Source organism: Pyrgilauda ruficollis, unplaced genomic scaffold, assembly GCF_017590135.1.
Source record: "Pyrgilauda ruficollis isolate IOZ18807 unplaced genomic scaffold, ASM1759013v1 scaffold14, whole genome shotgun sequence".
In the NCBI taxonomy this organism is placed as follows: Eukaryota; Metazoa; Chordata; class Aves; order Passeriformes; family Passeridae; genus Pyrgilauda; species Pyrgilauda ruficollis.
The window spans coordinates 6,182,990-6,210,937 of record NW_024512543.1 but is presented as its reverse complement, the minus strand read 5'-3'; the positions used below and the strand labels follow the sequence as shown (position 1 = coordinate 6,210,937).

Here is a 27,948-nt window from a genome sequence, read left to right as displayed (position 1 = left end):
GTTAGTGGTTATCAGCATGTAATGTCCACTGAAGGGAAACAGTGCATGTCCCTCCTCTGGTGAAGTAACCACTAGCATTTGATCCAAACATCCAGCTGAAGACTATTGTTACTTTATAAGAGAAATTGCCTGTGCACTGGCTGTGCTACAACAAAAATATTTTTGCATGTTATCTAAATCAGCCCATGAAAAATAACTGGCTATTTTCTTGTAGCACCCCATGAACCAACAAGGGGTTGGAGCCACTACTGGCCAAGGTCCTTCCTCACTGAGTGGTTTCTTTGACCATCTCTGTGTGGAGTTCACCTCCCATTCCCATGGCTCCAGTTTGTGACAGTGAATCTGCCATTTCTTGGCAGGTGTGTGCCTCTATTTTGAACCTGCAATCTCTTTCAGCTATGTAAATAATGGCTGTTTACCCACAGGTTGAAGCTACAGTCGTGAAAGAAACCACAAAGGCTGCAGAGATAGTGACCAGTGGCTCTCCTTGTCGAGACTTCATTTAAACCCATGAGGGCAGACGAGATTTGGGTGCCAAGTGCTCTCTTCTCAGGTGGACACCGTGATCCATTCATTTGCCAGACCTGGAGGCCTGGGAGCAGCCGTCTCGTCGTTCTCCAGGCGGTGGGAGGAAAGAGCTTCGCTACGACTTTCATCCCTTTAAACCCTGCTGGGGGCTGTTTACACTCCTCCGGCGCAGCTCCTTGGGGAACCCAGGCAGGTGTGAGACAGTGGGGCGAAAACAAAACGAGGGGAGCAGAAAACCTCCGCTCCACCGCGAGGGCCGCGGCACCGCGCCTGCCCGCCACGGGCGCCGCGCGTCCCGGCCGGCGCGGCGAGTCCGGGGCGGTGCAGCCTCCGGACTACAGCTCCCGGCGTGCCAGCGCCGCCCCGCCTTCAGCTCGCCGCCTTCCCGTCTCCGCGGTGAGAAAATAACCCCGAAGTTCCCCGCGATCAGCTGATCCCGGCTGACAACGAGGGGAGCGGGCGGAGGGGGCGCGGGTCCTGGCCGGCCCTGCCCTGCTCAGTTCCCCCGGGCGCCCCGACTGCATGGTCGACCCCTGGGGGAGGAGAACCGGGAGATCCCCCCCGGGCGCACAGGGGACGGGGGGGAGGAGGAAGCCGCGGCCGGGACCCGAGTCCTTAGTCACCGGGTGCCGGCGGGAGGAAGGGGAAGAAAGGTGGCCGCCGGCTTGTAAACAATAGCCCCGCTCGCGGCGCCCCGTGCCGCGCCGCCTTTGTTCCCGGTCGCACCGCGGCTCCCGCCCGCTGCCGCTGCTCGGCGGAAGGAACCCGGGGGCTTCCCCCTTCCTGGCCGGCCGGCGCGGCGCCGGGCGCAGCCCCAGGTAGGTCTGGGCGCGGGGGGAGGCGCCGGCCGGCACCGCCGTTACGTAACCGCGGGCGGGTCGCGGGGTCCGCCTGCAGCCCCCGCGGGCGGACGAGCCACAAGTGCGGCCGCTGCGGGGCAGCGCTTGCCTGGGGCTGCGGGAGTGTCGGGGAGAGGGGGTGCCGAGGGTCATCCCGGAGCGCGAGGGGCTCCGCGCTGGCTGGGAGCAGGGGACGCGGCCCGGAGGCAGCGGTCGAGACAAAGGCGGCGGCGGGGTGCGCAGGCTGCCCTCGGCGGGCGCTGGTCTCGGGGCTGTGCTCTCTGAACTTGGGGCGCAGAGGGAGAGGGAAAAAAATCCGTCGTCTGTCAGCCTGACCGCGGTAGTGATGGTCTTCTAGTGCTACTAGAAGGAACGCACAAAGAGAGCGGATTTTTGTTTATCTGGCGAAGCACATCAGGAAATTCCCAGCAAATAAATACTGTGAACTCTCTGAAGGAGGAGCTTAGCTGTGGAGTGAAAGCAGAGAATTTTCTAGTCTTGACACGGTCCTTTTGTGTGTGTGTGTACATATATATGCATTTGTGCATTTCTGATGCCTTTTTTGTCTCTGTGTCACCAGCTGTCTCCGCTCTCAGCTTCAGGGAAATACTTGCTGTATCTGTTGAAGTACGCCAGCCAGGGGTTTTTTGTCGTCACTGACAGTACGTTAAACAGCTAAGTAGAGAGAGAACGTATACCAGCATTTGGGTATAATAATACATTAAACCAGCCACGCTGTCTAAGTTTATTTTGGAGGAAGAAAACTTCATTAGCAGTTAACAACACTCTTCCTGCAAAGCAGGTCAGTGTATGCATCTTACAGAAACATATATTCATTATTTAAAATTAAGTATAGACAACATTCCTCTTGTGTGTCTTTCTTTTATGTAAATTTGGAACTGACTTTTACACATATCATTGTTTGGAACAGAAACAGGAGGGAAAAACGTTGCTTTAAAGAAACCTGAAGATGAGTGCCCACACGCAAACTGTGGAGAAAGGACAGAACACGACACTCCTGTGCCAGGAAAGCTATGTTTGCAGTGGGACAGATGAAGCAATCTTTGAGTGCGATGAGTGCAGGAGCTTGCAGTGCCAGCGTTGTGAAGAAGAGCTGCATCAGCCAGAAAGGTTGCGGAACCATGAACGGACCCGTATAAGACCCGGCCATGTCCCATACTGTGACTCCTGCAAAGGTGCCAATGGGAACATAATGCATGCCAGTATGACGGGCTCAAGGCAGATAGCAGCAGTGAGGTGCCAGGTGTGCAAAATCAACCTCTGTGTGGAGTGTCAGAAGAGAACACATGCTGGGGGGAACAGAAGGAAGCATCCTGTCACTGTGTACCATGCTGGCAAAGCCCAAGAACAGGAAGAGGAGGAGGGGATGGATGAGGAGACCAAAAGAAGGAAGATGACAGAGAAAGTTGTGAGCTTCCTCTTGGTGGATGAAACTGAGGAGATTCAGGTAAGAACTGTTGTGGTTTGTTGTGAACAGACAAGATGCTTTAGTTTCTTTCTTAGTCTAACTGGCTGCTGTGATGCATGGTTAATATGTGAAGTGTAATTGGCGGCAACGGTAACAAAATGATGGCCAGGCAAAGTACAAGTGCCACTGAGCATCTTGGGCTAAAAAGACACAGTGCCTTCGAGTGGCCTTGCTCATGAGTTCCTCAAAAGGTCAAGTTCATTAAAACCTTATGTGTGGCAAGGGCCTCCTGTAAGAGGCTTGGTAAGCAAAGCTGGTGAAAGAATTGACCCTGTACTGAGACACACACAACTAAAGATAAGAGCTGTCTGTGCAGGATGCTGATCGTTCCTGAACAAAATTGAATACGTTGTATTGCAATAGGTGTTCTGCAAATGGGAGTGCTGACAGACAATTTCCTGCTGTATGACTAGGAGAGGGCACTGTACCAAGTAGTGCTGATGCATGTCTACAGCCCATTGCTGCCATTTAGCACCAGTAAATCCATCTGATTTTTAGGAGCAGAACAAAATAGAAATAAGTGCCCTAAGTGTTCCATACAAGTCCTAAAGACACCGTGGTTAAGCTATATTGTTTGTCACAAGTATTACATGTTAGCCTTTTGTTGAAAGAGGGGAAGTTGCCATTGGAGTAGGTCTGCTGATAAAAATGATAGGAACTAGTTGACTAGGAGCAGCTTCCCAGGAGGCACTATTCTAGAAAGTCTAGCATTCAATATATGCAGTTATAGAACTCTCCTGTTGGCCCTTATATTTGGTAAGCATTCTAGAAGGCAAAATGTGTGAAAGCCACAGAGCATATTAATTGCACAGCTAAAAATTGAGCTTTGTTTTCTGACTTTCAGTTTGCATTCCCTATGTTTAAACCTCATTCAGGAGCCACTGAAAGAAAATGTATAGTCACCTGGAGACTCAGTATCCGGTTGCTCTAATTTAACATACTCATGCTACCATCATTAAACAGAATTGTGATTATATTCTTATTCTCGACAGTTATTTATATCCATCATATTAACAGTTGATGTGCCTGTCATGCATCACAAGGAAACCTAAGTATCTGACATATATTCTATACTATAGAAGTGTGTGTACATACATATATATGTATGTACACAATAATAATACAATAATGTAGAACAGTTGCAAGATACTTGGGTCATATTTTTGTCAATGCAGGTGTACCAATTGCTAAACTGTCATGGCTTTTGAAGGTGAAAGGGAGGAAAGGATGACAGTCCTTATGGTGCACTGACATAGAACACACACTATGCAGGACAGCAGTGACTGTAAACTGAGTGCTTAAGTTCCAGGTCTGTAGCAGTCTTCAGTTTGTATGCCTCCAAGCCCTAGGCACACACTTATTTCCTTTTAATGTGTGACAGATGCAACTATTACTTTAAGATGCAGACTTTTCAATAATCCTCCTCTGGCCACTAGAGCAAGCTCTGAAATGCCTTGGAACGGGGCTCAAAGCTGCTCACAAACTGTGTCCGTGTGTGGTTGTACTGGTTTAAGTTATATTTATACTCATGAATCTGTAAGCCTTATTGAGGTAGACCTTTGGCTGCCTCCTGCAAGCAAGTGCATTTGCTATTTAAATGTCATGGGCAATAAAGCCAACTTCCTTATTGGGATAGCAGTGGTCCTTTATCAGATCATAGCAATTTGGTGAGAACAGGGTTGGGTTGAAAAAGCTCTCCAAAAATGATCTTATTTCACTATCAAGACATTGAATCAGAGCTCTTCCATCTGGAGTGATCTTCTCTTCCTCACAGCTGAATATGTATGTGACATCTCACAGCCAGTATCAAAGCAGTTTGAGAGATTTCAATTCAATTATTTTCTGACAGCTGGAATTTAAAGAGTGCTTGCTTTTATAGTGATAATTCTGCTAGTGAGCATAAGGACCTTTATTTAGAAAGGCCTGTCAGATGCCACAGAAAATGTCTTCAGAGCTAAGTAGTCGTCTTTTGCTCTTGGTAATACAGAGGAACCAATTTAGCTATAGGAAAGTGATCATCAGTCTCTTATTTTGTGCTTGTCATTACTTGGGGAGAAATCATTAAAATGTTCTTTATTTAAACCAACTTTTTGTCCAAAAATGCCAAAATATTAGTAACTTGAAATATGGAGGTTCACATTTTGAGAGTGTGTGGCTTTTTAAGCTTGAGCAGACAGGATAAGAATTTAACAGAATTATGTAGTTCAGCTGTCTTTAACTGTTAATGACCTTTGGAACTTGAAAATTGTTGCATTGGTTGGGAAATAAGAGAGGAAACTGCTGATTTGCCATCAATGGTAGATTTTGCCATAGCAATGTTAAAAGCTACAAAATTACAGGTGGTAAAAGCTACACCACCCTTACACTATCCCACCCCCCCTCCCCAATTAGATGGAACTAGTTAATGCTGCTGGAGCAGCAGATGATGATATTTGTTTACAAACATCTAACTTGAACACAGGGCTAAAAGATTTGTTTTTTAGTTTCCTTTGGAACCTGGAGTTGTTAAGCTCAAGTGGTTATGTTTCATCTCGCTGTTTCTGTTGGCTTCTTGGAGATGGTGGCTCTAAAACGGAAGAATATTTATAGTGTGTAAGCAAATGACTGATCTAGTTCTAGATCCAGAAGCAATGTGGATTAATCCATAAGTAGCTGTGCCTGAGCAAATTGGTTTGGGAGAGGTGGAAATTCTCAGTTTGGGCTCAGCACTACACAGATACAGCTATGATAATTCTGAGATCTGCATAATTGTCTTTGTGCCATGTTGCACAGATGTGCTGGCCTGCTCAAAGCTCTTTGTGCTTTGCAGGCATAGCATAAGCTCAGAAAGCTGAGGACTTCTTGTGCTTGTTCAAGTCCATATAGGCAGAAAAGGTCCCATTTTAAACCACTGTTTGTTTTTCGAAAACTAATGGTAGCTAAAGTTTGTGTCTGTGAAATACAGGCTTCCCTGTGATGTTCATCATAAAAGCGCTCTATCTGAGCACCTCAAAAAGAGGCTGGCTATCTCATGTTAAAAAAAAAAAAAAAAAAAAAAGTTGTTAAAGGTTAAATCCAAGTTTGTACTGCAAGTCTGTGGAAAAACAGAGGGGGAAGTTGTTCCTTATGGAGCCCAGTCCCAGCTATCTCACACCACACAGTGCAATGCTTTGCAACTCTTGTGACTTAGTCCCCAGGCATCCTGACTTACATGATGAATTTTTTCTTCCTTCTTCCAGGACTTGTTGTTCCTCATAAGACCTCACTGACTTTGATTGGAAAACAAAACTTGACTGTTTGCCAAACTGGCATCACATGCAGTTTAGACCCCATTCTAGGCTGTCATTCTCAAGCTCTGTTTTGCAGTTTCTCTTTATACAGTATTAAACTTTTGGCCTTATCTATTGCATATCTAAAGCTGAGGCTTCAATCAAATTGTTCTTGATAACTGCTACATCTGTTTGTTGGTTGGCCCTGACATAGTCTATCTTCCTTGCTCATCTGGGAATGATATTGTGGGGATTACTTCCTCAGTCAATTGCTTTGGTCATGTCATTCTTTACATCTTCCACTTACACTGCTCTCTTTACATCTTCCACATCTCCTCTTCACCTTGTTAGACTCAAACTGTGTGCCTTCTTTTATTATATGTGTATGTCCCTCAACTGAATCTCCTGATCTTCTCTGCCTTTCTTATCTATAACTTCCCAGAAAGTTCCAGAAAGGAAAGCTATTAAGCTTTCCTTTCTTATCTATAACTTTCCAGATTCTCAAACAAGCATCACTGTGTTGTCATTAGTGCTGCCCCGTGCACACAGGAGGCACTTCCCATAAGAAGTCAGAGTCAATTAATTGGGTTTTTTAAACTGGTATTTGTGTATCTATTAAGAAAAACACAGTGAAATACAGTGATAAAAACATGACTCAGGCTGTGATACTTGTTTCAAATCCTCAGGCTCTCTTACTGGCCCATGAACTTTTCCACTCATATGGATCTCTCTTTGTCACTTGTACTTATATTTATGCAATTTCTGGAACAGTTTCCATTTTTGCTTTGTCTTTATGCGACGCACTTGCAAAAGAGCTCTTTAGCATAAAGCAGAGTTATATGTCTGTTGTACAATTAACTTTTATTTACTTTTGAGGCAGGGCTGAATGCTTAACAACTTTTTTATCTTGGGGAACAGATGTTGGGAGCTCTTACCACAAGATCAGAACTTGGTTGTAGTGTCACTAATGGCTTCTGTGATAGCACTTTGTCCAAAGCCCTAATTGAGGACTCAGCACATATGCTTAATAGAAGTAGAAAAAGTCTTTCATTGACCCCAGGAGATAGAGGACATGCTTGGTTATTAATTATCTGCCTTAGAGTTTGCTCATCTTTGACCAGAAACTAGCTCTGTCACAAGAAATTACCCAATCTGTGAGTTGCAAACAAAAATAAAAGGTGCTGACTTTGTAGTCTGACTTACTAAGGAGACTAGAAGAAAAGAAAAATTTTCCTCTATCTAGTCACAAAAATAATTTCCCCAGCTGTGTAATTTTATGAGTGAAAAGGAGCATACATTTATTGCTGTCTCCCCTGAGATACCCATATGAGCTCCCTTTCTTCAGTTTGCAGGGTCTTTTTGTTGTGCCAATAGATAATTCAACTTCCTAAATATAGCCCCATTCCTTGAGGTTTTTTGTATTCCTTCTAGAAGATCTAGACACCTAAAGGAGTAAGGTCTTTCCCTCAGCAAATATGAGCAGCATCTATGTAATGCTTTGCAGTCAGTTAAGATAATGCAGAAGGACCCACAGCCCTTATTGAAATGCAGACCATTTTGTACAATCATTGAATAACCTGTCACTAACAGCATAGTAGTCCGTGTGTCCTCCTCTGTTCCTTCCTGTTAAAAAGTTACACATACATAGTGATTACTCTGCAGGGTTGCTAGCTGCTTTGCTTTTCTCACTCCTGTAAACCTGATGGAACTACTGTGATTTTTCCTTATTATCTACTGATTTGAGCCTGGATAAAGTCTAGGGATGAGAGAATGGAGTCTCTAGGAACACTTTTTCTTGTCAAGTGTTCTTTGTTAATGGGAGCTAATGTATGTGTTCTTTTATGAAAGAAGGTAATGATCTCTTAAGTATGACTTGCATTTGTCTAGCAAATAGTGCTAGTTCCTGTGACACTCTTGCTTCATTTGCTGTTGGGGGAATGTGTTTTTTTTTTTTTTTTTTTTTTTTTGTGCTTTAGGGTAGCGCAGTCAGATGTAAACTTCTGGGAAATTTAGTCCATATCCTATAAAATAAAGAGTCACAGCCAGTATATTTGTCATGGATATAAAGGAGGAAGGAAAAATATTGAAGGATCTGAATTATTTAGACTGGTGTGATCTGTTGGATCAGGATATATAATTTCTGTCCCTTGATACTCTTGATGTATTATAGATGAGTCTTCCTCCTCTTTGTGCTTTAGAGAAGTTTTCTTGCCAAAGTATTTTTGGGAGTTTACTGTCCTACACTCTAGGAATTTTTCTCTTATTACTTTGTTATTTTTCAATATTCCTTCTATCTCAGTCTGTTATCAGTTCACCTAAATTTAAGTGCAGTGTTTTTCTGTCTTTAGAATAAAGTAGTAGCGAAACTACTCAGCAATTGCTGGTTAGGAGTATTCCTTTTTCCACTGGACATATACCAGTATTTTGAAGAGCATTTTTAGAAGGTAGGAGAGAGAGCCATCCATTTAACAAACACAGCTGCTTGGACAGTCTCAGGCTGACTCTTAGCAAATTTTTAACATAGCCGTAGTGCTTTTCCCTGGAACCAGTACCTTCTTGTACCTTCATGATGCAGTACTCTTCGGCATTAATTAAAGTCAAACGCTTTGCTTCTTTCCTGTCTATTTTGTCCATCTGCTATATGAGTGCTAATGTGGAAGGAAGAGTCAGTTGTCACTGACTCAGGTGAGAGAGCCTGCAAGCCACTCTGGAATTACCTGCACTTTCATTCAACAAGTTCCTGAACTTAATTCAGTTTCCGAATTAAATAGTCTTGAGGGGAAAAATGGGGTGTTTTAGTGTTTACCCTGCTGTACCCCTCTTTGCACTTTTCCAATGAATCCTTTTGTGCTATTGGATGCTGCCAGTAGAAACTGGATGTGAGTCCTTTGGGGTACATTCAAGAAAGTAATGTTGTAAATAAATCAAGAAAGTAATGAAAGTAATTCAAAAGACAATCAGCTTGTTGTCTTCTAGCCCTTCTGTCCTTTCCATTGCCTTCACTTTCTCTTTTCTGCAGTGATCACTGGGAGGCAGATGTCACTGCAGTACATACTTCTGGCTTTTTTACCTGGGTTGGTAATGCTTTGCTGTAGGATCACATAAAGGCAGAAGATTGAGTCCTTTGGCCTGCCCCGTTCAAACACCCTGAAATCGGGAAAATAACCCCTGTTTTCTAGGAAGAATGCAACTGTTATACAAGTAAGTTTGTAAATGCCCCTCCTAATGAGGACAGTGTTATAAGTAGTGTCCACACAGGTAATTGAGTTAATCTTAGGTGTATTTAGGAAGACAGCATGAACTTGCTGGTTGACTTGATGTCTTCTGGGCAAGTCTCCTTACATGGTTGTGGTCTTTGCTGCTAGAGCTGTGACTTTTGGGTGGTAATTGGTAGCTCTGTGGCCATATTAACATCTACAGGAACTTGAAAGGTATTTAGGATACAAAATCCTGATTTCTGCATTGTTTTCTGTTCTCTTTTAGGGTTAGATGATACTATTATGTTAATGGTTTTTTTGCAGCAGTTGCATTCACCTCAAAGTCTTTATTAGTTTTCAGTTCTTGAAAAAGTACTTTTTCAGCAAGCAGTTTAGTCTTTTAAAAAAGACTTTGTAGTCTTTTTTCTGCTTTCAGAAGTTTAATATAACTTAGCTGTCATCTACAAGGTTAACTTACCTGGTAATAGCAATATTTCAGTCAATATTGCTTCTTGGGTTAGGGAGGAGTCCAGTCAAATTGGGTTACCTCCAATCCCCTTAATTTTTTCCACCACTGTCTTAAAACCTTTAAAATATGATCTCTTTGGGTAGGGTTGTTAAGCAAAGCAACCCAGCTTGTTGTTAAGCAGGACTTAACTCTTCTGTCTATGCCTCTCTCAGAGTTCTATAATAATAGACATGGGCCTCAGACATGGGCAGCCTCTGCCTTCATTGCAGGGACCTCTAAGTCCTGTTGAAACTCATGCTGTTACACTCCATACAAACCCCTGAAGATATTGAACCTGAATTCCTATGCCAGTGCTGTGGTAAGGAACAGGGTAATTTTGGTCTGAAAAATATATCCAGTTCAGGGACAGTATCATCCATGAGTATGTACTGTGGCTGATAACAATTCTCATAGAACTCATAGGTGGTACTGCAGTGAAGACAAATAAACAGGAAAAAACTCTTAGGTTAGGAAACACCCTTAATACAAGTGCTTTCATCTGCTTGAACCAGTCCTGTGTCCACATGGGGAATAAGATCAAAGTGTCAGAATCTAACCTTAGATCCCTGTAGTGTGTCTGTTCCCTGCTTTATTTTGTCCTCTCTGTGTCTGGTGTCAGGTTCTTCAATTTGGGCTTGAGGCTCTGTAGGACTCCAGAGGATGTCCACTGTTAGCTTGGCTGAAGGCTAGGAGATCACTGAGGACAGTTGTGATTAATTTACTTAAGTGTTCACTGGATCAGTGGTTAATAAGTGATGAGTGATTAATAACTTTCTCTTGAATACCAGATTTGAACTACTGGTGTGACATATACAATTCTATAAACTAATCTGTTGACACAGCCCTTTGCAGAAACTTTCTCAGGCTATTATAAAACATTTACATAGTAAAAAGTAACTCTTTGACCAGTATAATTAATGAAGTCTAATTTCTGGGATGTCTTCTTCCCATTATCCAGTGCTTGTCCACATTTTCTGTCTTTTGAGTAAGCAGCAGTATATGGCTGTCATGGACCAGTGAGCATGCTTACTGGTTGGCATGTATGGACATGACTGCTCAGCCTACTACTGTGTCTTGTAGGCAGCAGGGGGTGGACATGAGACATGCTCTTTCCTCAATAAGGTTATTGGAAGCTTTCTTTTCTACTCTGTTGTCCCTTTTCATCAATCTTTTAGGATTTTTGTCTTTTAGAGGCACTTATTTCTGTATCAAATGAGTGTAATTAGATTGTGAATTTTAAGTTATATATGGAAGACTTGAGTAATGGCATAAATTATATTTTCCATGGAAAGTCATGCAGAAGAAAAGGTATAGGAGGCAACCTAAGGTAGAAAACTAGAGATGCTTGGACTTAAAAGTCAGCTTTGATTCTTCTTGAGCACCTGTTTATGATCAAAATCTCTTGTTTGAAAGACTTTGAAAGTCAGAAGAAGTAATGACCTCCTGAGTTCACTTTCAGCCTGAATTAGCCTAAGATCTCAGAGGAAACTGGTTTTGAATTACTGTGGTTTAAGGACTGTCTCATAGCTCTGTTGATGTTTTGGGTTTCACAGCAGAAAGTTTCTCTTCCTCACAAGGAACCATCTTTTTTGTCACTTGATAACAAGAGACACTTGTGGATATCAACAAAAGCTTCTTCTGGGGCAAAAGTATGGAATTTCCAGTTGCATTTTTAATACCCTGTTGCACTTGAGTTGCTGGGTTAGCCAGTTTCACTTCTTTGCATTTGTGCACTGCCTTTTCAGGAGTGATTGTGAGGTGCCCTGCAGAGATGTGAATTTTGGTGGTGGCACTTTAGTGTGATGGAGCTTATTCTCAGGTTAGTCTTACTGGCTGTAGTTAAAGAAAGAAATCTGCTTTATAGATTTTTATATTTTTTTCTCTCTTATTTTCAATGTACATTGAAATTGTGATTTAATATTCTTTTTAGAAGAGAGTCTCTTAAGGGCTATAACAAAAGTGTAAATGGGTTTCTGGTACTAGAAATGGCAAAATCAAGAAGGGGCTGACGAGATGTGACTCATGTCTTGATTTAGACATACAGTTTTCATCCTGAATTTACTTTGGTGTGCAACATAAGGAAGGTTTCATATTTACCCTCTGCTGTGAACCTCAGAGATCTGGAGCTCTTGGGCAACATGGAAGTGGACACAGTTATGGAAACGTGAGCCCTTTGCACAAGCAACAGAAGCCAATACCAATTTGTTTTAGAGATGAAAAGCAAAACAAAGAAGTTGGGATTACTGCTTTGACACTACACCCACTCAGACTTCAAATGTCTTAAAAGAACTTGCTCAAGGGAAGTAAATTGGACTACTGACATGGGGGTTGTTGTGGATGGTTCTTTGAGATTATCATTCCTGGTTATGGTTAAAGTCAGCTAGTGCACAAGAGCAAGGAGCACCATGACGTACAAGCGTTTTCACCTTCAAAGGGGAGGGCTTCTTTTGGTCATTTTGACTTGGTTTTGGTTTTGTTCCTTCTCCTCCCACATGGAATTTATTGTAAGGATGTTGCAGGATCCAAAATTATGACTAGGTTCTACAAGGAAGGATTGGTCTCCTGGTTCTCTACCATGAGCATCTAAATGCAACCACTGCTCAAGTTCTTGGTCATCCCGCTTCTGAGCACTGGTAAAGTATGCTAGGAAACGTTTACTCATTTCATGTCTGAAATTCTTCCTCATTCATTACCAAGTCCTGTGAAACATAAACATTGGGCTAACTAGACTTTGGTGCATTCTTGTGCCCCTGGGTAACTTGTTTGTTCAAATCACACCTGAGTTTTGTCCTGAAAGGAGGTCTGCAAAGAGCCTAGAAGGGGATAACTTAGAAGAGAATAACTTTGGGTATGTGATTTGATATTCAGTGTAACTTTGAGTTCACTTCTGTTTCTTAAAGGTGGGAATATATCTCAGAGTTACCCTTATTCCTGTTGTCCCTACTGTCCTTTGTGTCTCCTGACATTACTGACTCAGCCCATTCTCCCAAACTGCTACCAAAGTAATAACTAGTGCTGGCTAAAAGATCTTCACCATTAGCTATCATGTCAATACTTAAGCAGTTGTTTGAAAACTGATATTTTTTTGTGTTGTCCAGGGAGCACATAACTATTGACTCTGGCAAAAAGGACCTGTCACCTTTTTGATGAGAAGTTTGGGAGGTGGGAGTTAAAACCAAAACATTTTTGAAGAAGACATTATCGTGTTCCTTTTTGCCTATGTACACATAAAATTTTTATATTGTCAAATATGTGAATGTTAGGAGCTATGTTAGGAGCTATTTCATGAACCAAGAACTTCCTTTCTTCCACAGAGACATCTTAAGAGACAGTAAGCAAAACTCCATCTATCATCTAAGCTACCTTCCTGATGATAAGCTAATAATCACATCTACCAAGGAGGCAGACCCTTTCTTGTGCACCTGCAATTTCAGTGTATCTTGATGTTCCCCCCACAGACACCAGGAAAGATTCTCTTAAGAGCATTTTGGTGTCTCTTATTTCCTGTTGTCCTCTACACTGTGAGGCTGCCTTGAATGGTTTGAGTCTGTGAGAAGCTACTGCAAGCCCACAGCCCACAGGTTTTCTTTGTGAATGCTATTCCCAACCAAAACCTTATTTCCTGTTGTCCTCTACACTGTGAGGCTGCCTTGAATGGTTTGAGTCTGTGAGAAGCTACTGCAAGCCCACAGGTTTTCTTTGTGAACGCTATTCCCAACCACAATCTGGCACATTGGCTGATTTTTATTTTCCTTCAAAGTCTATGTGCTGTTGATAGATTTGACCAAAGCAAATGGGGCTGGCTGAGCCTTAAACTGATTTGCTGATTTATGAATAAACTTGTTCAAAGAAACCATTTATTACCTCATTGCCTCTCTGGTTCCTAGACTGTGAGATCTTCCAACTGTACTTGCAGGATGAAAATAGCTAAGAGCTTCCAGAAGTTAAGTGGCAGGTGAGAGGGGATAGAAGCCCTGCTCTTTTTAGTTGATTCCTTGAAGAGAGAATTGAGATTAAGAAAGTGAATTTAATTTTTCTCAAAAAGTGCCTGTCATAGTTTTTCCTGTCATATAATATGTGGATAAAACCTGTTGGAAGACAAAAAAGTAAGAGCTAAACGAATGAAGCATGAAACCTATGAAAGCCAAGGACCTATTCTGCAACAAGATCAGGGCAGGCTCTTGTACAGAGCCCTAGCCCGTTTCAGTGCTTGTTTATCTGCTCCTGTTGCTCCAGTATCTGAACAGAAAATGCCCTATTCTTTAGCCTAGACAGCAGGATGCTTGACACTTAAACTATGTAAAGCCAAAGGGAAGTTACCTGCACTTCTTTTTGGTTTTGTATATGTGTGTTCATTTGTTTTATTTTTTAATGAAAGTACAATAAGTAAATTATGAAAGGGATCATTGAAGTAGTTGTGGCACTTCTGTGAGAGCCAGTTTGACCTGCTTCAAGCACCTGACTGCAGTGCACAGTTTTGCTGCTTCTTCTCTGCTCTCACTTTCCAGCTGAAGGATTGATCAGCTGGAGAGCAGTGGGAATAGGACAGTTTGTGTCTGAAAACCCCTGGCTGTAGACAGATGCAGCACAAGTGCATGGCAGAGATTTTTGTACCTAAACAGGTGCTCAACCTCTGTGGATGTGGCAAGTTAAAGTGGTAAAAGCAATGTCCTCTTTCACTCCTGAATTTGCATGCTTACCTGGAGACCAGTGCTACTGAGAAAGTCTGCCATGCTCCAGGTAGCTGTTCTGACAGACTTGGAAGTAGTGTTATGCTGCCTTGTCTGAAAGGGCTGTCTCAGAGAATGGAGTGAGGTACTAGAGAGTTGACTACATACATAATCACAGTGAGGCATCACTTCCAAAACACTTCCAGCTACATGATGGAGCAACATAAATCCCATCAATGTGTACATTTTACAAAACTGCATTCTAGTATTTTGCTTTGTACTTCCTGGTGCTTCAGAAACTTGATGAAATCTGAAGAGAAGGTGGTCACTCTTTTTAATCTTATGAATTCTGACGCGAGCTGTGTTTTCAGTGTTGCCTACTCCAATTACATAGTTATAATATTTTTCTCTTTTTGTTTTGGAAGGTAAGGAATGAGGAAGATTTTATTAAGAAACTGGACTGCAGTCCTGACCAGCACCTAAAGGTAGTGTCCATCTTTGGGAACACAGGGGATGGAAAGTCTCACACCCTTAACCACACTTTCTTCTATGGCCGGGAAGTCTTCAAGACATCTCCTGCCCAGGAGTCTTGCACAGTTGGAGTCTGGGCAGCCTATGACCCTGTCCGCAAAGTGGTGGTCATTGATACGGAGGGCCTCCTGGGGGCCACTGTCAACCTGAGCCAGAGAACACGGCTGCTGCTGAAGGTCCTGGCCATCTCTGACCTTGTCATCTACCGTACTCGTGCTGACAGGCTCCACAATGACCTCTTCAAATTCCTTGGTGATGCCTCGGAGGCTTATTTAAAACACTTCACCAAGGAGCTAAAAGCTACCACAGCCCGCTGTGGCCTAGATGTTCCTCTGTCAACTTTGGGTCCAGGTGTCATCATCTTTCATGAGACTGTGTACACCAAGCTACTGGGCTCTGGTGAGTAGGCAATTCCAATTACAATGTACTAAACACTGTGTGTAACCTATCAGGTTGCATTGAATATTCAGCACTCTTTACTACCTTGTAAAAATGTGATTTGGGTTTTGCTCTCACTGGTTTCAGTCTGGGAGCCAGGCTGTGGAACTAGAAGAGCATTCCCTCTTCCAAATCAGCTAGAATAATCCTCTTAGCCAGCTGAACTTCAGCACTGAATAGTAATGAGTTCTGCCAGCCACAGGAGGGGTCATCATACAAATTCATGAGTGTGGGTGATACGGCAGATGAAGGTGAAAACTGATGTGGTGAGTTGACCCTGGCTGGATACCAGGCTGCTCTACCCACCGAAGCTGCTCTATCACTCCCCTCCGTAAGTGGACAGGAGAGAGAAAATATAATGAAAAGTTCATCAGTTGAGATAAGGTGTGGGAGAGATCACTCATCAAATACCATCATGGGGAAAACTGACTTGACTTGGGGATATTAATTGAATTTATTACTGACAAAATCAGAGCAGGGTAATGAGAAGTAAAATAAATCTTAGAACCAACTTTCCCCCATCCCTTCCTCCTTCCCAGCTCTACTTCCTCCCCTGCCAGCCATGCAGGAAGACAGGGAATGGAGTTATGGCCAGTTCATCACACATTGCTCCTGCTGCTGCTCAGGGAGAAGAATCCTTCCCCTGCTCCAGTGTGAGATCCCTCCCATGGAAGACAGTTCTTCATGAACTTCTTGGACATGAGTCTATCCCAAGGGCAACAGCGGCTGAGGCTCAGTCCTGCTGTTTGTGAACATCTAGGAGCCGTCTCTTGTGTAATAAATACCTCAGCAGTCCTGGCTGATCCACATTCTCATTTTGGCTTTTCTAAACAGTGAAGTTTTCAACTAGTAGAAGAACTTGATGTTCTTTCTGGTTATTATTGGAGTAACTTGTTAATAACTTTTACCTATAAGGCAGATCCTTTCTTTATATACCAATTTGCTGATTAGTAATTCAGCCTTTCGTGAAGTTGTTACGTTTGCTGTTTCATCAGTTCAGCCTTTAGTGACCCATGAGGACACTTTGCACCTGTATGCAAAGTCAGGGTTACAAAAAAAATATATTTTTATGGCCACTTCTGATCACAGTAGGAATAGGAAAGAAACCACTTAGCATATATGGATATGCAGAAAGCTGTACCCATCTGTCTCAATGGATAATTTAAGTAAGTGTGTTTATGTAGTTTTAGGACAGGGAAGATGGGGCCTGCCTTATTCTGAAATGTACAGCAGGTGCTTGGAAGTAGGCAGGAGAATGTGGTTGGCTCTGTGGAGTCTGACCTGATATGGCCCGTTCTGAAGTGCTTTGCTATGTACAAACTGTTGATAAAGGCTTGGTCTTCGTTGCTACAGGATTGGCATGGAGAACAGGCAGCCCCATGTAAGGTTCATGTCCTCCACTTATCAGGTGCTAGGAATAGCTATACCAAGTTATGGTCTGGTGAGAAGAACTAACAAATGTGCTGACATTGTGTTTCCTTGTATTATGCCCTAACTTGCTCCTTAATCTGGATATCTATGTTTCAAAATCTAGATGTGTCTGATTTTACCTGAGAAACTTGGTCTTAGAATTTAAAGCTGTGTACCACAAAACAGAGACCGCTTTTGGAAAGTTTCTTTTCTTTTTTTTAAAATATAATGATAACTGCATTCCAGATGTATTAGAAGATTTAATTAAGAAAACTAGGTCTATATTGCATATGAAAGTCCTATGCAATTAAAGTATTGTTTTAAACAATCAGTTGTATATGAACTTGCTGATACTCTTATATGTAGATCATCCTTCTGAGGTTCCTGAGAAGCTCATTCAGGATCGGTTTCGGAAGCTAAGCTGTTTTCCTGAAGCTTTCAGCTCAATTCACTACAAGGGAACAAGGACGTACAATCCTCCAACAGATTTCTCTGGGCTTAGGCGAGCTGTGGAGCAGCAGCTGGAGAACAATACTACTCGGTCACCTAGACAGCCCGGGGTTATCTACAAAGCACTAAAAGTAAGTGAAGAAGAGTTTGTCACAGTGTTTATTTGTACCACTGTTGCTATTAACTCAGCTGCAGCTCAGAAAGGCAGAGCACCTGAAACAGTAATGCAGACTTGCATGCAAGTCTTCCATGAGAATGGTGATTTTGTCTAACAGCCAGGGAGGCTGAGTAGGTTTCTTTTTTTCAAAACAAACACTTCAGTAAAGACCATGGAAGAAAAATTAAAGAGCCAAACTGAGCAAGATCATAAATCGGAGCTGGGAAGAAAAAAGTAACTGATGCTGTGAGTGACAAGCACTTAATGACAGTGATTGACAAAGAGAGACCTTCAAAGGTTTTTTAATAAAATTCATAAAGTTGGCCTCAGCACAAGAGGAGAAAATGCAAGAGACATGGAGAGAGTTAATAGCTGGCAAAAGCTAGCACTGAGTAGTATAACCCAAGGGCTAGGAGGCAAAAAGGAGGAAGGAGTTGTGCGGGTAGGGAACAGGATGGGATCAAGCCAAATGATGTATGACTTTAGAACAAGTGATTTTCTTAGATGGTTCACTTTGCTAGGGTGTTGGAGGGATTTTTGGGTCTTTAAATTTGCAGTCTTTCCTTTTCCACATAGTACTGCCTGATTAACATCATATTTTCTTTGGCCTGAAGAGCACAGTTGTCATTGGGGAGGGGCAGGCAGAGCCAGGGCATATCTGCAGAAGGAGGTAGTGTTAGCAGTCTTTTCTGGTGTTAGTCACAGCTGTTGGAACAGATAATTCTGGCTGCTCTGCATTAGTGGTAGCTGAAGCACAGAGGGAAGTGTCAGGATGGCATGTAGTCAGTTCTTTGCATTTGGGAGCAGACAGGCAGCAAGGGGGAAAACAGTTGGAATCATTAATTTTAATTTAACTTCTAGGATGTTATTGCAATTATCAAGTAGCCTGGTTTCAGATATAGCTGCTGGTGTACTTAAATTCATGACCAGTGAAGTGTTTGCTGTGTTCAAATCACTACTGACTACAGATCAACTTCTTTTGCTTCACTTGCTGAGGACACAAGACTTTTTAGAGGTTTCTGTCCACTTCCTCTAACTTTTGAGTTCATTCAAAAGTATCAGTATCAGTCAAGCTTAAAAGAGGATGTAAAGCAAATTTCCTTGAAATTATGTGAAATAAAATGTTTAAATAGAGTACTTATCTGAGGGAAGCTGTGGTAAGATAGGTACACACAAGTCTGTGTGTGTGTGCAGTCAACCCTTGTTAGACAGCAAAGATACACCCACTCCACCTACCCCAGCCCTGTGAGAGGAGGAGCAAGAGAAAGGCAGGCAGCCACTATATAAAACTCAGCTGTAGGAAGAGTTTCAGCTAGATCTCATGCCTTCAGAGGACTCCATCAAGAAAAACTAACCATTTGCTTTGTTCCAGTGTTTTTTTTTTTTTTCCCTTAAACATAACACCTGAAAGAACCTAAAAAGTTGAGTGTGCCAAGACTAAGGATTGATTTAATCTGAGAATGGATGTTCCTAGGAAAGGGTACAAATTCCTTTGTCTCAGTTTTGCCAATTCACCAGAGAAGTTTTTTCCTGTTATTTTTATTGCTTAAACAGTATGAACAATCCTAAAGCATACATCATGGAGTGGGACTGTATTCAGTGACTAGGTCTAAGTGGAGCTCCATATTTGATTAGATCTTGGCTTCTAGCTCTCTGGAAAGAGCCCCAAGGTTGAGGCTGGAAGGGCAGTAGATGGTAGTCTGTGCTTTGAGTCTGGGGGCTGTATAGCAGCAGAATGTTGTGGCTGGTTATGCTTCTTTTCTGATGCTGAGCGTTTTCTGCAGTGAATTGTTGTGTGGTGCTGCTTTGTATGGGAAACAGTTGCTACACCTCTTTCTGAAGAACCTGCCTTTCAATAATAAATTATGTCATTGCTCTATGTACAGTTGTGAAGATGGTTTGAGGGCACATAATCTATAAAAATGTAAGATAGCAGTAAAAATGAAATCTTTGTGACATCTATCCTGTGTCTAAGAGCAACAACTCATGTATTGCTCTTGCATAATCAGGTGTGGCTGTAAGAAGAGCATGAACCATGCAAAGGAAGGAGTCCCTCATGAATCCAAAAGTCGATGCAGATATTCTCACCAGTATGATAACAGAGTCTACACTTGCAAGGTGAGATATAAGGACAAGGTCTGAAGAATGAAAAAGGAAAGGATGACCAAGTAAATGAGGACTATCACAGGCATGTGCCTGTTTTCTTCCTTTTTTTGTTTTTAATGTCAGAGGTGCTCATAGCCTTGACAAGAAAAATTGATCCTTATTGGACTTGTATGTTTGCTTGGAGAGTTCATCACCTCTGTGTGCTATGTGTCATTTTCTAGCTAAATTTCGAAGCTGGCTGCTGTTAACCTGGGTGATGTTGACCTTTTATATATTTGACATAGTTACTCTTATTTGCTTATGCCCAGTGCTTGGTATTAGCCAATTTTTCTTAAGGATCTGTGCAGGAGACAGGAAAATTTTTGTCTACAGTCATGGTCTTTATTGATGTAGAAATACTTCCCTGATGTTATTATTGATAGTGGGTTTGGTTTTGCTTTGTTTTTAAGTGAGTTCTGATGAGTGCTCCTTTGCTGTGGACCTCTGTATGCTAATTATATGCTTTATGTGGCCAAACAGCAGCCAGATGTAAATTTGGATTCCCAATATTGTAGTTTAAATTGAGCCTTTATGTTGTAGGCCTGTTATGAACGAGGGATGGAGGTCAGTGTGGTGCCAAAAACCTCTGCTTCCACGGATTCCCCTTGGCTGGGCCTTGCCAAGTATGCCTGGTCAGGGTGAGTACTGCAGTTGGGATCTCTCTGCTCTCTTGGTCTCTGTGCTGCCTGGTGCATGGGACTTGCCAGAGAGGTGACCTGTCCTCCTCCTGTGCAGGTACGTGATCGAGTGCCCCAACTGCGGCGTGGTGTATCGCAGCCGGCAGTACTGGTTTGGCAACCAAGACCCTGTGAACACTGTAGTGAGGACAGAAATTGAGCATGTCTGGCCAGGGGTAAGTCTGGTTGCTGGATAGTCTTTGTGTATGTGTGCAGCCATGCACATGCTAATTTGGTTCTTCTGGATGTTGATGGAGAAAATAGATTGCCTTTCATTAAGTTGGTCCCTGCTATTCAAAAGAGACTTTGCAAGGGCTTTCAGACATCTTTTGGCTATCTTGAAATGGCTAAGTTGCCAACCTACTTCTGTCTTTCAAAGCAGGGCTGGTGAATCTTTTACTCCTGCTTGCCCTCCAGTTTATCAGGAGTAATGGGTTGCAGAGTCATCTGAATCTACAAAAAAAGGTTTCCCTGTTTTTGTTCTCAAATCAGTATCTGTTTCATTCCAGACTGATGGATTTCTGAAAGACAACAACAATGCAGCCCAGCGTTTGTTGGATGGCATGAATTTCATGGCTCAGTCAGTATCTGAACTTAGCCTGGGACCTACAAAAGCTGTGACCTCCTGGTTGACAGACCAGATTGCCCCAGCTTACTGGAGACCCAACTCTCAGATTCTGGTAAATAGCAGCTGCTGGAGAGAAAGGCTTTGCCTGGCTAAAACCCCTTTTCCTTACTCTTTAAGTAATAAAGTATTTTGCAGATTCTATACACTTCTTTGTTTTACTGCAGCAATTCCTATTCCTTCAACTTTGAGAAACTGAAGTGCTCTCTCCTATTCCCATTCTTATCCAAAGAAATTATGAACAGAGACTTGGCCCAGCCCTCATAAAGAGATGGTTTCTCCCTGCTCTTTGTGAACTACTATCCCAGCAATATTACAGAAAATCCTGGCTTGCATGCATTTGTTTTTCAAAGCAAATAATCAGCATCTTAAATCTGGCCACTGCAGTTGATGGTACTATTTTTATAGATTAAACTCTGGTTTCATACCAGGTGCAAAAAGCTGACCCAAACAGTTCAACTAGGAAAGGATTCCCTTTGTCTTGCGGGAAACAGATTCTTCTTCAATGAAAACTGCCTTCTGAATTCTTACTCCACACAAAGGTCAAATATCCATCATTCAGCCCTGCATGATATGACTGTGTTTGTGATTGTGAATGAAGGGATTATAGCAATGTATTGGCTTAACCGATATACACCTACTGTTCTAAATCACTTCCCTGGGGTAAAGTTATGGGGCTGTTAGCACCCATGTCTTGTGTGTAACTGCATTTTTCAAAATTTCAGTCTGAAACTTGCCATCCTGGGCTTCTGCTCTCTATTTTTTACTTCAGGAAGATCAAATTAACAGTTCTTCCTTCTGTGTTGTTCTGATTAGAGCTGTAAGAAGTGCAACACACCTTTCAAAGATAATGACACAAAGCATCACTGCCGGGCCTGTGGAGAGGGCTTCTGTGATGGCTGTTCTTCCAAGACCCGTCCAGTGCCTGAGCGAGGCTGGGGACCAGCACCAGTGCGCGTGTGTGACAACTGCTATGACAACAGGGGCATCCAGTTAGGTAATCTTGAGTTGATTGTGAAAGAACTATCCCTGAGCACTGAAGTCTTTGTCCCTAGTTTCTGGATCACAACCATTTTCCGTGGATGTAGACAGTGTTGTTCACACTGGGTTTCCAAACAGTTTTTGGTAAGGAAGTGACGAGCTCAATGCCTTTTGGAAGAAAGATGACCTTACCAGACACCTGAACTGCTGACAAAATTATTTTCTAATTGTATCTTTACTTTGTTTTCCTAACAACTGCTAATGGTCTGGTGCTAGAGCAGGGGTGCTTATGTTACAGCAGACTATATATTTTGTCCATTTTTGCTAAAATGAACACTCTGCAATCCAAGATTGTGGATGGGGAACATAAAGGCTGAGGAGAGATCACAACTTGCCTTTTGGGTTTGCTGCTGGTTTTGTTAATGTAAATTAACTGAAATTTGGCTGAAAAGGTGTGGACTTAAGTGTTGAGCCCTTCACTCTTGTGTCATGCAGATGTGGCTGAATTGCCTTCAGATGAGGAAGGGGGTACACTTATTGCCAGGAAGGTGGGGGAAGCTGTGCAAAACACCCTTGGAGCGGTGGTGACAGCCATGGACATTCCCTTAGGTGAGTTCTCTTCTGTTCTGATGGTGTTTTTTTGTCTAAAGGCATTTTTGTTTTCAAAGAGCAAAAGTTGTTATTAAACTTCAAAAGCTTGTGTGGCAGGCTGGCACCTCTGCTGTGATACCACTGTTTGTTGAGAGTTCTACAGCCCTCTGGACCTTTTCTGCTTGATGTTTCCTCTTGGTTTTCAGCATGTTGTTTCTGCAGTTCACACTTTCTCTTTTTACCCTATTATGCAAAACTGTGCACCACGCTGTGAGTAATTCATGCTCCTCTGATGGTTTCACTGCAGTGACCTGCCATTTGAAGTTCCCTAAAGATTGGCCAATTAGGAAACATTTTATCAGGTTGGATTTTCTTTCAGAGATGCTGAGTGCTTTTTAAGTGTTTTCATGATACTGCTGGTACTTCTTGGTACTTTTGAGGGGAGGGCTGAGAATTTGAAGCTGTCCAGGTTGGTAAGGATGAGGAAGGAATTAGTAGTCTGATCTTTCAGGGTGAGCTTAGTGCAGGGAACCTCTGCTGCTCTTTCTTGTGTTGGGTGGCAGTTTAGGTATGTCAGCAAACATTTAACATTTGAATCTTCTGTTGTTGCACCTGACTTCCTACTCATTGCGCAGATCATTGTTCAACTGCTTTGCCTACAGCATGTCCAGCCTTCACCTTTGTGGGTGTTTGCTCTCTGACTCAATGAAGGGCAGAATAGATTCTTTTCTCAGTTCAGACAGTACATGCATTTCTGAATATTTGGTTTGGTCATTTGATGGTGTTTTTGGCTACAGCTGAAACTGAAGGTAGGGAAAAGCAAATGTCTTAACTCTGGAAGAGTCTGAGAAGGGCAAGATGCCACTATTAAAAGAGATACAGTTTACTCTTTGAAGAGAGGCAGAATGTGGGAGAATGGTAGAATGCCCTAAATGGCCACTCATTGCACTGAAGGATTCTGTCAGTAGGTCACGTCCCCCTTAATGGCAGCGGTATGACTTGCAGTGTGTGAGTGCCTCCACTGGAGTACGGTCTTGCTATGCTCATGTTCATGGATTTTGTTCTCCCTCTTTCTCATCCCCACACCTCACTTCCTCCCTAGGTCTGGTAAAAGATGCTGCCCGGCCTGCATACTGGGTACCAGATCATGAAATCCTGCACTGCCACAACTGCCGGAAGGAATTCAGTATCAAACTCTCCAAGCACCACTGTCGGGCCTGTGGCCAGGGATTCTGTGATGAGTGCTCACATGACCGCAGAGCGGTTCCCTCTCGTGGATGGGATCACCCAGTCCGAGTTTGCTTTAACTGCAATAAAAAGCCTGGTGACCTTTAACCCCAGGCTGCTCTCCAGATCGTTGCAATTCCTTATGTTCTCAGGGTTACAAATGAAAATACCTGATCTCCCTTTCACCTTCTAACCTGTTGCAGCCAGAGTGCATGTTTCCAGTTTCTGGCCTCCTCTCGTGTTATATCCATCTTGGAACACTGGGAATGAGCTTACATTCAGCCTCTAGGTTTTAATTTCCAATTAACTGGGAAAGGGAGGGAGCTCCCTTGTAAATGAGCAACCCAAAATCCAGTGTATTTTATTCCAATTAAAAAAAAAAAAAACAACTCTATATATATATATATATCAACTATGTATAATTTAGTATATTAAGAATATGGTTGAAAATGAAGCTTTGAGTATTCCTAGTTCACATGATGGATGGTGGTGTTCCTTACTGTGTTGGATCAGAGTTATGGCCTTCTAATTCTTCTTTTGGAATGTCTTGCTGATCATGATGTCATGTGAGGAAGGTTTGGACTCTGCTGCCAGGAATCTCCAGTGTTGATATATGAATTACACCTGGTAGTTCAGCCAACTCTGCATCTAGAGGTGCTGCTCTTCTGGCCATGGAAGATTAAACCCAGATTTATTAACAATTTTGTTTGAACTGATATGAGCAATGGTCTTGCAGTGCAAGAGGTATCAAGTTAACACAGACTCCCTGGCAGAGACCGGTAGAGCTCTGAAAGGTAAAGCAAATCCTATGGCACGAGGCAAAGCATTCTGATCTTGCCATTTCAACTTCAATACCAGATCAAAAGGTAGCAGGGTTTTTCTCTCTCTGACAATGTTTTCATGTACTCAGGTTTTCTTCAAGTTTCTCTGTAAGATCATTGCAGTTAGAAGTTTTGTCTGGAGCAGAAGAGAACAAGTTTTGTAGGCAATTCTGCGATACAAAGTTTGAGTTGTTTCGGTTGTGATGACTTTGCTTTTCCCCCACTTTTTAAGTGATCTTATAGTCTCTGAAGCCTCTGTGTTCTCAGATATGGTTACATAGAAACTGCACAGATTTGTCTTAGTTTCTTCTAATAATATGAACTTACAAATCAGCCTGGAAAATGGGAACCTTTCTTCTTTGCTCCTAGCAACTGGCACTCACTGGACTTCATCCTTTTATGAAAGGACTGCAATGAATTCACTGATTTTATTATGAAAAGCACCACTTTACCTAACTTATACTGTCATGTACTGTGGATTTGTGGTTCCACTTATAAGAAGTATGAGACCATTGTGGATTAAACTGCCTAAAATTCTCCCTTCTTGGCTTACATAGACAAAAATTCTTTCACCACATGAGAGTTGCCTCCTCTTGGAGTGGCTGGAGTTTAATGCAGTGTCCTGCAACTGTGGTATTTTTTTCCCCAGCTTAATAAATGTGCTCTTGTGTGATGAGATGCCCAAAACCCTGTTTTAAGATTGTATTATTAAATTAACTGCTATAAAGAACTTTATCTTCTGAACAAGTGTACTGACTTTCCTTGTAACAAGCGGTTCTCACTTTGTCTCTGAAAGACCATGCTCACAAAGTGTTTGTCCCTTCACAACTACATCCAGCCTACACAAGGAAGTAGACTTAGAAGATGTTCCAGGACACCTTCGGTACTGGCCAAGTTTACTGCGGACTGTCTTATGTTTTTGTAAGCAAAAGTCTGCCATAAACTGACTGTTGTCCAAGTAAGGGCATGAGTAGGTAGAAATCCTCTCTTAAAAGACATTCTGTACATCTAGCATAATTCTGTGCTTCAAAGTATTCTTTATTTTTTTAATGGGTGAGCAATGTGTTCTTGGTTTGTAGGCTGTGGCCTGTGTGCTGTTTATGCATGTAGCTTTACTACCATGTTAATGCACAAAGAGAAAGCAGCCATGACATTCCTTGTATAAAATCTTTGGCATCTGTTTCAACAACTTGTCTGATTTTTTTTTTCCTTGTCAAAGCAACAACTACTACTCAATCAAAAGGAAAATGTTGTATAAACATTTTTAATATATATGTGGTCTTAGTAACTTAGCAATTTGTCAGTATCAGAGTCCATTCTTCTTGACAGATTATTCTGGACCTGAATCTTCTATGATGTTTCTCTATAAACCAAAGTCTTATGTGGTGCTTGAACTGCAGGCTTGGTGTAACTCTTTCTGGAGTATGCTGAGAGGTGTATTTGAGATCTTTGTTTTCCAAAATGAAAAAAAAAAAATCTAAGGCTTAAGTTCCCTGCTGTTTTCTGTACAGAATAGTGCTTGTTTTTCTGGTACTGTTTGGTGCTGTGAGTACACAGTATAGAATACGGTTATTAAATGGCTTAGTTACTGAAAGGGGATAGGTGTTGGCAGAGCCCAATTCTATTCAGTGTTAACACATTAGGATTCAATAAACAAAAGAGCCCTAAGAGATGTCTGTGGACAGAAAGCTTTACAGAAAACATGAAGGAAATGGAAGTCCTGGGGGGAAAAAAATATCTCCAAAGCATCATGAGAGCATGTTGTGTTTGGGGTCGGACTGTCAATAGAACCTGTGAGAGTTCTATTCCTGACCTATTAGGAGAGATGCTTTGTGTTATGGGTAGCACCAACCAAGAGTGAGTTTTTGGAAAACCTATCAAAAGTTCACAGCAACATTGCTGGAGCTATGCAAGGGGACAAACTGTGAATTTCATAGTGGCACCATGAGACAGGTCCAATAGTAATGCAACTCCTGTGTGAAAAAGTCTTCTGTATTGACAAGGACAAAGATAGAAGGAGACTGTTTTTCAGGAAATTTCTAGAAGATCATTACTTTGTGTGTTACACTGAAGAGAAATTACCATGAAGTTGTAGTTGGTCAAGATGATAATATGTCCCTTGGGTCAACTGAAGTTCACTGTAATGTTAATATTTTAGCAGTTCAAATTGCCACACTTACTTGGTAGGATAATTAATTAGTCTCAATTGGTCTGAGATGTGACACGATAAAAGCCTGTTCTGAGTTAGACTGAAGCTGACTGATGTAAACCTCTTGTCAAAAATTATGTCAGATTGATTATTGACAGATCAAGTAGCATCTGCACCTCTTACAATTAGGAAATGCTATGGAAAACATTGAGTAAAATAACAATCACATGAACTAGCCAATGTGCAGAGATATGTACCAGTGAAAAACTGAATTCCTTATCCAAAGCATCATAAAACAAGTCTAGACTTGTTGATTGCTCTATTCTGATGGATTTATTTCCATTATGGGTACATATGGCAATTCAGCATGAAGGTTCACCTTCAAATAGATGATGTGGGTTTCCCAATCATCTTGTGAAGCAAATAGATGTAAGCTTCATATAGATGTCAACACTTTTACTTAGACTCCCTATCCAAACCCTGTAGGCCATTCTTGGCTTAAATGTGTACCCGGTGCATGTTGCACCGGAGACTTTCAGCCAGGGGACAGATGGTGGAGCAGCATGGCTGCAACATGAAGCTGTTGTCAGGGCAGGAACAGGCTCTAAGCTGGAGTTACTTGCACAAGAAAAACTGCTTTGTCCTTCATTCACTGCCCTCCCCCACTTCCACCCCCTGCACTGGTTTTCCTGTTCATTTGTTCTGCCCAGTGCCTTGCAGGTGAAGTTGCACAGGCTCAAGTTGGCCAAGGTATCCTGTACATTCCTGTCTGTGTCCCTTGGGAATTGGACCTTTGGTTGTGTTCTGGAAGACAAGACAACCCTTGCTAGCTTTTGATGTCAACAAGAGTTTGTGGAAATAAACACCATCCTTAAGTTACATCTGCCTTGCATTTATGCCAGGTGTCTGCTATGACTGTGCAGAGACATTCACAAATGCCCCTTTTGCTTTGGGAGCCTGGGCTTTAACATTGAAGGACTCTGGCTTCCCCACCTGGTTCTACAGACTTTGTTGTCCTTATTTTTGCTTTCAGCATAACCAGCCCAGTTAGGTTTAAATACTGATATAATTCAATTTTGGCAGCCTCTCATCATTTTCATGTTTCATTTGTCAACTGCCATTGTCAGTTACTGTAATGCCATGTATTGTGGCATTGTCTTTGCATTTAATTATCACTGATGGCTGTAATATAATTTGGCACCAAAAAATATGTCTGCCTGGCAGTAATTTGAGAACAGAGAGCGATTTGGACAAGTGGTAGAACTGT

The 27,948-nt window shown here is 42.3% G+C and overlaps 1 protein-coding gene across 1 annotated transcript; it reads left to right on the top strand.

The window, feature by feature from the left end:
- Window positions 1-461: 461 nt before the first annotated feature.
- Window positions 462-25,718, top strand: ZFYVE1 (zinc finger FYVE-type containing 1). The gene is made up of 12 exons (XM_041460083.1): window positions 462-1,346; window positions 1,948-2,169; window positions 2,299-2,835; window positions 14,905-15,409; window positions 17,225-17,566; window positions 19,441-19,583; window positions 20,151-20,248; window positions 20,346-20,463; window positions 20,797-20,967; window positions 21,729-21,909; window positions 22,389-22,502; window positions 23,587-25,718. The coding sequence occupies exons 3-12, from the start codon at window positions 2,338-2,340 to the stop codon at window positions 23,817-23,819; spliced, it is 2,403 nt and encodes an 800-aa protein (XP_041316017.1). The 5' UTR covers window positions 462-1,346; window positions 1,948-2,169; window positions 2,299-2,337; the 3' UTR covers window positions 23,820-25,718.
- Window positions 25,719-27,948: the final 2,230 nt, after the last annotated feature.

Bases quoted from the DNA above. Each gene is read 5' to 3' on its own strand.
- ZFYVE1 (XM_041460083.1), top strand. From the start codon at position 2,338: ATGAGTGCCCACACGCAAACTGTGGAGAAAGGACAGAACACGACACTC. The intron at 17,567-19,440 runs GTGATTTTGTCT...CCTGTGTCTAAG, and splicing joins GCAAGTCTTCCATGAGAATG to AGCAACAACTCATGTATTGC. The intron at 21,910-22,388 runs GTAATCTTGAGT...TGTGTCATGCAG, and splicing joins CAACAGGGGCATCCAGTTAG to ATGTGGCTGAATTGCCTTCA.